Source organism: Olea europaea, unplaced genomic scaffold (genome assembly GCF_002742605.1).
Source record: "Olea europaea var. sylvestris unplaced genomic scaffold, O_europaea_v1 scaffold3766, whole genome shotgun sequence".
Taxonomy (NCBI): domain Eukaryota; kingdom Viridiplantae; phylum Streptophyta; class Magnoliopsida; order Lamiales; family Oleaceae; genus Olea; species Olea europaea.
The window spans coordinates 8,193-17,013 of NW_019257033.1; the positions used below are offsets into that span (position 1 = coordinate 8,193).

The 8,821-nt window shown below is 41.1% G+C and overlaps 1 protein-coding gene across 1 annotated transcript in view; it reads right to left on the reverse strand.

The window, feature by feature from the left end:
- Positions 1-8,191: 8,191 nt before the first annotated feature.
- LOC111386905 overlaps positions 8,192-8,821 on the reverse strand; it is a 1,867-nt gene continuing 1,237 nt past the window's right edge. Inside the window, exon 4 of the mRNA XM_023011407.1 lies at positions 8,192-8,722. Coding sequence (XP_022867175.1) covers positions 8,192-8,722 — 531 coding nt within the window. The remainder of the gene's footprint in view (positions 8,723-8,821) is intronic.

An 8,821-nucleotide genomic window follows, 5' to 3' on the forward strand; every position in this document is an offset into this window, starting at 1 on the left:
TTATTTATTTCATATTTAATTACTCTATTTCGATTATTTATTTGAATAATATTTATTCGATTTTTCGTTTTACTATTTCTTTAATTCATTATCTTAATTCTTTAAGTAAAAAAAATATTATTTTTTTAAATTTATTCATTAAATATTTCGTTAATTATGTATATTATTTATTTCGATTATTTATTTGAATAAAAATAATAATCTTTATTCAATTTTTCGTTTCACCATTTCTTTAATTAATTATCTTAATTGGTTAGGTAAAAATAATATTATTCAAGTTAATTTATTCTTTAAATATTTCGTTAATAATGTGTTTTATTTATTTCATATTTAATTACTCTATTTCGATTATTTATTTCAATAATATTTATTCGATTTTTCCTTTTACAATTTCTTTAATTCATTATCTTAGTTCGTTAAGTAAAAAAAGTATTGTTTTTTAATTTATTCTTTAAATATTTCGTTATTTATGTATATTATTTATTTCGATTATTTATTTGAATAAAAATAATAATATTTATTCGATTTCTCGTTTCACTATTTCTTTAATTAATTATCTTAATTGGTTAGGTAAAAAAATATTATTCAATTTAATTTATTCTTTTAATATTTCGTTAATCATGTGTTTTATTTATTTGAAGCGTCTATTTAAGTAGAAAAGAACAAAAATTAAAACTCAATTTAATTTATCTTTAAATATTTCTTTAATTTTCTTAATAAATTATTTTTTTTATTTTTCATTTTATTTCTTAACACACACACAACAACAACAACAACAAAAAAAAAAAAAATTATATGTATTTGACGGACCCGGATTTGGGCCGGTTAGCCGGACCTGGACCAAATCCGGGTCCGATCTGGTCCGTAACGGACCAGATGGTTCGCTACGGACCGTCAGATGGTCCGTTACGGACCACATATGGTCCGTTACGGACCAACGGTTTGGTCCGTAACGGACCAAACCGGCGGGCTCGCCGGAAACTCCATTTCCGGCGAGCTCCGCCCCTTTTTTTCACTTTTTTTTCAAGATTTTAACTTCAAATTCGATATTTTCTTACATTTTAACTATAGAAACATGAATTTAACCCATATTCATATCCTAAACATTCAAACTTTCACTCATTCAAAGTAGTTATTTATAGAAAACATGTCTAACCTTCAAGAAAATGACGGTCTCCGGCGAATCCGAGGTGGCTCTAGTCTTGGTGAGGTCCGGGCAGTCCGTAGGCGACGTCGACGGTCGGTAGCTGATTTTTCCCTTTTTTCTTTTCTTTTTTCTCTCTATTTTCTCTTCTCTTCTTTCCTCTAAATGAGGGTATTTTCGACACTACACATTTTGTTTACAATTTTTTTTTTTTTTAACAAATAACTTGGTCAAAGGCTATTATGGAAAACATACCGGGTGGGGCAGCCATTGCCCACCATTTCCTCGTGTAATCCTTGCGTTTTTGTAGATAATCGATGTCGATTCAGCACTACACTTAAAGATGTCAGTCAAAGAGCCTGAATTACTTGTCGACCTATAAAACTAGGGACAATCCTACTATATTTGCATGCTTAAATATTCATTATTATAAAGACCACTCCTACTTAACAACTATTATTTCGAAACTTTTTCCTACGTACCTATTTTCAATTAAATATTCATATAATAAAATATTTTGTATGTTGATGCTATCAAAAAATATCACCTAAAAGATCTCGAGTTTGATGGTCCAACTTCACTTTGATGAACACAATCGGTCTGTGAATACTTGCAACAAAGGCAATGAGGTGCGTGCTCGTCGCTCCTCCGATGCTTAAGTCAGATAGGGAATTTAGTGCGTAAGGCTATAAACTGAAGATAATGAAAACGTACCTTGATGTTGAGCCTTGACCAAGTATTTATAGGTGTTGGTGGGAGAGCTATAGAAGGATTCTATTATTGAAAGAGTCATTTTCCCCTTAAGATTAGGTGTTGAAGTTTGATTAGAAGTATACTGTTAGAGTTCTAATCAGGGAAGGAGTAGATTTAGGTGGGGTCTATTATTTTTTGAGATTAAGTCGGTGGACAGAGTCGGATTAGAGATAACCCCGACCTTAAGGAAATCCCGACCTCAAACCGGCATAACACACTAAGATCAACTCGGGGGTATTAGGTCGAGGTCGAGCATGGTGGGCAAATTCAGGTCTAGTTCGGGGTTACCAATCCGGAATCATCATAGGCCCCCGTGTATCTGAGTTCTAGATCGTGCAGGGTATATGATCTCGGATTGAGATGCAAAAAGGATGTCGTGGCTTGATATCGACCTCGACACCTGTCATTTACTTGTTGGAGATATACTATGTCACGTGTCTGTCATGTGGCTGGTTGTCAGAGCTTGAACTTGGATCTTTGCCACGTGTCTTGTTTTAAGGGTTTTAGATTAAGTGACTGTTGGTATGCCCATGACCCCTATAAATACCCCACTATTCTTTTTCACTTTTTACTCTCCACTCTCTGTAAAAGAAGCTCGAGTTCGGGGCGATCTCCATTAAGGTAAGAGTTCGAGCCTTTAAGTTGTTAATTATTTGAGTAGAGTAATGTCGAGCAGTAGCAGTAGTGGTAGTAGCAGTAGCAGTAAGGGGTCGAGTAATAGTGATAGTAGTAGGCTTTCTAAGAGTTCGTGGGATAATGAGAACCCTACTGCCCCTAGTATACCTGTCGAGACTCCGGGTGATCAAGGTCGAGATCTTGTCACCCTGGCATTTCTTGTTAGCTTGCACTTTCCAAGAGAGGTATTGACTTATCCAAAGAACCCGACCACTTATAAAGAACATGTAATTATTAAGATAGCTAGAGAGTTTGGGGTGATGCCCATTTGTGATGTTAGGGTTCCTGAGAGTACCAAAGATATCTCAGGAGCTCGAGAGGGAGAGATGATGTTTTTTAAGGATGTCCTTAAGGCTGGGATGCGGTGGCCTCTTCACCCCTTTTTTATCCACTTTTTAATTTCCGTTCTATATGTGTCCGGGCCAGTTGGCTCCTAACGGTTGGAGGCTGTTGGTCTATTTCTTTATATTATGTAGATGTCTCGATATCGAGCCTAAGGTCGACCTTCTGAGGATGGTGTATGATATGAAGTACTCGCCGGGGTTCAACTGTTTTGTGTATTTGTCAACCAAGGGGGGGTTTAGAACGCCTGATACCCCGAGCTCTCTTCGGGGTTGGAAAGAGAGATTTTTCTTTGTAAAGCCCCAGGATCCCGACCATCCTTTTAGCCCGAGGTGGGAGATTCCTAGTAAGGATATGTTTAATGAGGGTCAGGCGTATTTTGAGGTTCTAGAGAGTGACAGATTAAGGTTAGTTAACCAAGACCCCTTGGCAGAGAAGATTGATTATTTGCTCGAGGATGACACCCTCGACCTTGCAAATGTAAAAGGCCTTGAGGGTATGTCTTTTACTTTTTAAGCTCTATCGTCATATTCTTGATGTCGAGATCATGCTAATGCCTTGTGATTTGTTTCTTGTAGATCTAGAGATGTCTTTTGATCTTTCCAAATTGTTGGCCAATGTCCACCATAAGCCTAAGGGGCCGATGTCCAAAGCCCCGGCCTCAAAAAATGGGAAGAAGAGGGCCAGGCACGGCAATGTTAGGGTGCCTGAAGTGCATCTTGAGAGCCCGGTGCCTCCTAGGGGTTAACCTTCGACGTCAAGCAGCCCGACCTCAACGCCTCATACGAAGTCGAAATATGAAGATCGAGCTCGGGGCTGTTATGGCGTCACGGATTTAGGCTTCGAGCCTGTTTCAGATAGTTCCCTCGAGGAATACACGGAGTGTGCCGTGGTGAAGGACCTTGTCGAAAGGTTAGAGAAGAAGGGCAACATCAATGAAGGGGTTAAGACACTAGAGGCTTTGACCTTAAGGGTAAGATACGACCTTAACTGTATTTTTTATTTTTTAATCTTCTTCGATCGAACTGACTTCGGACTTCCTTTCCTTCTTTGTGCAGACGCTGAGTGTGGCGCGAGGTCTTACTTTGAATGGTATCAACATCTCGAACGAAATGGGCGAGGTTTTAAAGGAAAAAGAGCGAGCTGAAAAGTGAGCTCGTGACCTGGAAACGGCTCTCAAGACTACTGAGACTGACCTCAAGAGGTCCCGAGAGGAACTGGAGACATCCAAGGTTGAGGTCGAGGAAGTTAAGCTCGAGCTTCTCCAGTCCCAGAGGAGCTTTGGGGAACAGCTGGCAAAGGCTCGTGATGAGGCTCAAGCTCAGGCTGTTGAAGACTTCGAGAAGTCCGACGAGTTTGGGACCCTGTTGGGATAGTACAGGTCGGGCTCTTACCAGAACGGGCTTCGCCTTGCCCGTTCTTATCTTCGCACGAAGATGCCTGAGGATTTAAAGTCCTTCGTCGAGGACTTGAAGACAGTGAACGAGCTCGCAGGGGAGCTCGAACTTTCGGCTTCTAAAGTCGAGGACGATGGTGAAGAGGATGATGATGATGGTGATGGAGATGACGCCGGGATTGGCGATCAAGGAGATGATGTCAGGGTTGTAGATATCGATTAAGTTTTTAACTTTGTTTTAAAATTTTTGGTAATATTGCCCGAACTGGGCTAATACTTTTGTTATTAATTTCATCGACCAATGTTCGCGCACATTCCTTTGTTTTTAATTTAACTGATGAATGTTCGTGCACACTACTTTGTTTTTAATTTAATTGATAAATGTTCGTGCACACTACTTTGTTTTTAATTTAATTGATGAATGTTCGTGCACACTACTATTTTTCATTTAATCGATGAATGTTCGTGCACATGTGTTCTGTTTCTTTTCAATGCACAACACAAACACAACGCTTTTGGACTCGATCAACGCTTTGGTGCTGAACATCAGGCATGCACGAGCTCGATTCTTGATGTTGTCATTGGGCCCACAGGTCGAACTAGATGATGAGTTCAACCTTTTTAGTTGCTATAACTTGGGCCTTTTTTAGCTCGGGGTGTCTTGTGTGGAAGGCACGGGGCTCAATTCGATCAACATTTTGACCTTAAACACCAGGCATGTCTTAGCTCGATTCTTGATGTAGTTGTCGAGGTCGAACTTAGGGGCCTGTAAGTCAATTTAGATGATGAGTCCGAGGTCGGGTTCGATCTTTATCATGTGAATAGGCCCGACCCCGAACTTATCCGATATTGATTTTAGATGCAAAATAGTTCGGGGTTCATGACCTCGGGTTGTATTATGCTGCATGCCTATAGCACGCCGTTAATGTTGAAGAGTTGGCTGGATGCCCGCACGTCATTATGCCAGAGTTATTAGTTGTATGCCCATAGCACGTCATTATACTAATGTTAAAGTGGCTGCATGCTCGAAGCACGTCATTATGCCAAAGTTATTAGTTGCATGCCCATAGCACGTCATTACACTAATGTTAAAGTGGCTGCGTGCCCGAAGCACGTCATTATGTCAAAGTTTATTAGTTGCATGCCCGTAGCACGTCATTACACTAATGTTGAAGAGTTGACTGCATGCCCGAAGCACGTCGTTACGCCAAAGTTTAAGTAGTGCTAGGAAAAGAAAACTTTGAATATTATTAGGTGCTCAAGGGTACTTAGCCCAAGCTACTTGAAAGCAAAAAATGCTCAAGGGTTCATAGACCCGAGCTACTAAAAACGAAAATAAGGCGGGCGTGCAAGCCCTTGTGTGACGCTATTGCTATTCTACTTGTAATATATTTTTAGGTTATCCACATTCTAAGGCCTCGGGAGTGGATTTCCTGAAGTATCTCTAAGGCTGTATGCTCCTTCTTTGATCCTTCGTATGACTTCGAATGACCCTTCCCATACTGGTCCAAGTTTACCTGGAGGGTGTCCAGCTGCCTCTGTTCTTCTTAGAACCAAATCGCCGCTCTTAAATTCTCGGGACTTGACTTTGGTGTTAAAGTACTTTGTCGTTTTATTTTGGTAACTAGCAGCTCTCAGTGAAGCTTGCTCTCTTACTTCTTCAAGTAAGTCAAGATGTTCGGTTGTTCGGTCTTCCATGCCGGGTTCAGCCCTCCTTAAAGTGGGGAGACTGACTTTGATGGGGATAGTGGCCTCTAAGCCGAAAGCTAACATGAAAGCAGTCTCCCCTGTTGCTATTTTATGAAAAGTTCTATATGCCCACAGTATAGAGGGTAACTCATCGGGCCAGTCACCTCTTGTGTTTCCAATCCTGTGCGAAGGTCCTGAAGTATGATCCTATTTGTCACCTAAGCGAGGCCATTGCTTTGAGGTTAAGATACTGACGTCAGACGATGATCGATACTAAGATTGACACAGAAGTTTCTAAATTGTGAATTGTCGAACTGCCTTCCATTGTCTGTTATAAGTACTTTGGGTATTCCAAACCTACATATAATCGACTTCCATATAAATGATCTGAGCTTGGCCTATGATATTTTTGCTAGGGGTTCGGCTTCTACCCACTTTGTGAAGTACTCAACTACTGCTACAACAAATTTTAATTGTCCTCGGGCCATGGGGAAGGCCCAAGGATGTCAACTCCCCATTGTTCAAATGGTGCTGAATAATGGATAGAAGTCAACTCTTCTGCAAGGGCATGTATAGCATTACCAAACATCTGACACTTGTCGCATCTTTTGAGATATTCAGCTGCATCTTTTTTTATAGTTGGCCAGTAGTACCCATACCTTATTAATTTGTAGGCAAGGGCCCGGCTCCCTGGTGATTTCCGCATATTCCCTCGTAAACCTCAGTCAGGGCTTGGAGAGACTTGGAAGGCTTGAGGCATCTCAGATAGGGGAGTGTGAGACTTCGTTGAAACAGCACCCCTCTGATAATGCAATACCTAGCAGCTTTGGCCGGAATACTTATTGCGGCGCGAGGGTCAGGAGGTAGGTCTCCATTACTTATATACTCAGCTATTGGATCAATCCAGGAAGGCTCATGGTCAATGTCCATGACACTTGACTTCGTGTTTATGCTAGGCTCTGTGACAATCTTGATGTGCACTGTTCTGTCGAGTCCATCTATCCTCATGAAAACAAGTCTGGATAGTGCGTCAGCTTTGGAGTTATCTGCTCTTGCTATTTTCAATATTTCACAACTTATGAACTATCTTTGAAGGTCATGCACTTTTAGACAGTACAAGCTCATCTTTTTATCTTTTCTTTCAAAGGATCCTTTGATCTGTCCAACAATGAGCTGTGAGTCGCTGAAGACTCTGATGTGCTCTAATTCCAAATTCCTGGCAAGTTCGAGAGCAATAACCACAACTTCATATTCCACTTCGTTGTTGGTTGCTTCAAACTCAAACATAAGCGCACATTGAACTTCAGTGGTCTTGTCCGGGCTGATGATAATTATCCCAGCCCCCGAGCTCGAACTATTCGACGCCACATCAACAAATATCTCCCAGGTTTTTGAGGTCGTGCTCGGGTTTTTTACTTCGGGCCTTTCTGTCTTTGGAGTGAGTTCAGCTATGATGTAGGCCAGTGCCTGCGCTTGATGGAAGGTTGAGATTTGAATTCTATGTCGAACTCGCCAAGCTTGATCACCCATTTTAATAGCCTTCCTGAGACATCTGGCCTCTGAAGTATGTGCTTGAGTGGTTGATTGGTGAGAACTATTACGGGGTGAGATTGGAAATATTGCCGTAACTTTCTAGCAGTTACTATCAAGGCAAGAGCTAACTGTTCTGCAAGGTTATACCGAGTGTCAGTGTCAAGAAGTACTTTACTAACATAGTAGATAGGTTGTTGCACCTTTCCTTTTTCCTTTACTAGTACCCTACTTACGGCATTTCGAGAAACAGCCAAGTAAAGGAACAAAGTATCACCAGGCTCTGGTTTGGCAAGAGCCGGAGGTACAGCTAAAGTTAGCTTAAGTTGTTGGAAGGCTAGATTGCATTCATCATTCCATTCAGAACTCTTGTGGCCTCTTAGAACTTTGAAAAAGGGAAAACATCTATCCGCTGCCTGAGAGACAAATCTGTTCAATGCTGCTACCTGACCTGTAAGCTTTTGGATGCCATTTTTGCTCTTTGGGGCTTCCATAGATATTAGGGCTTGGATCTTATTAGGGTTTATTCCTCTATTTGTGATCATGAAACCTAGAAACTTTCCTGATGCTACCCCAAAGGCACATTTTGTTGGGTTGAGCTTCATGTTGTATTTCCGTAGCGTGGAAAACACTTCTTTAAGATCGGTGATATAATCATCCACCTATTTACTTTTGACCACCATGTCATCTACGTAAGCCTCAATGGTTTTTCCAATTAAATCAGCAATGACCTTGTTGATTAGCCTCTGATATGTAGCCCCTGCGTTCTTTAAGCCAAATGGCATGGCCTTATAACAATAGATGGCGGAATCTGCCATGAATGAGGTCTTCTCTTGATCTTCTGTGGCCATTGGTATTTGGTGGTACCCTGAGAATGCGTCCAAAAAGCTGTACAATTTGTGACCCGAAGTGCTGTCAACGAGACTATCAATCCGGGGGAGGGGATAGCTATCTTTCGAACATGCTTTGTTCAAATCAGTGAAGTCAATGCAAACTCGCCACTTTCCCTTGGCCTTTTTTACGAGAACTACATTGGCTAGCCAGTCAGGATATTGCACTTCTCGGATGAATTGTGCATTGAGCAGTTTGGCAATCTCTTCTCGTATGACTTCGCGCCGTTCGGGTGCAAACTGTCTTTTCCTTTGTTTGATAGGTTTGGCTCCTGGGTTTACATTGAGCTTGTGTACGGCAACCTGGGGGTCAATTCTGGGCATGTCTTCAATTGTCCATGCGAATACGTCTTGGTTTTGGGAGAGACAACTTATGAGTTTAGCCATGATGGTTGAATCAAG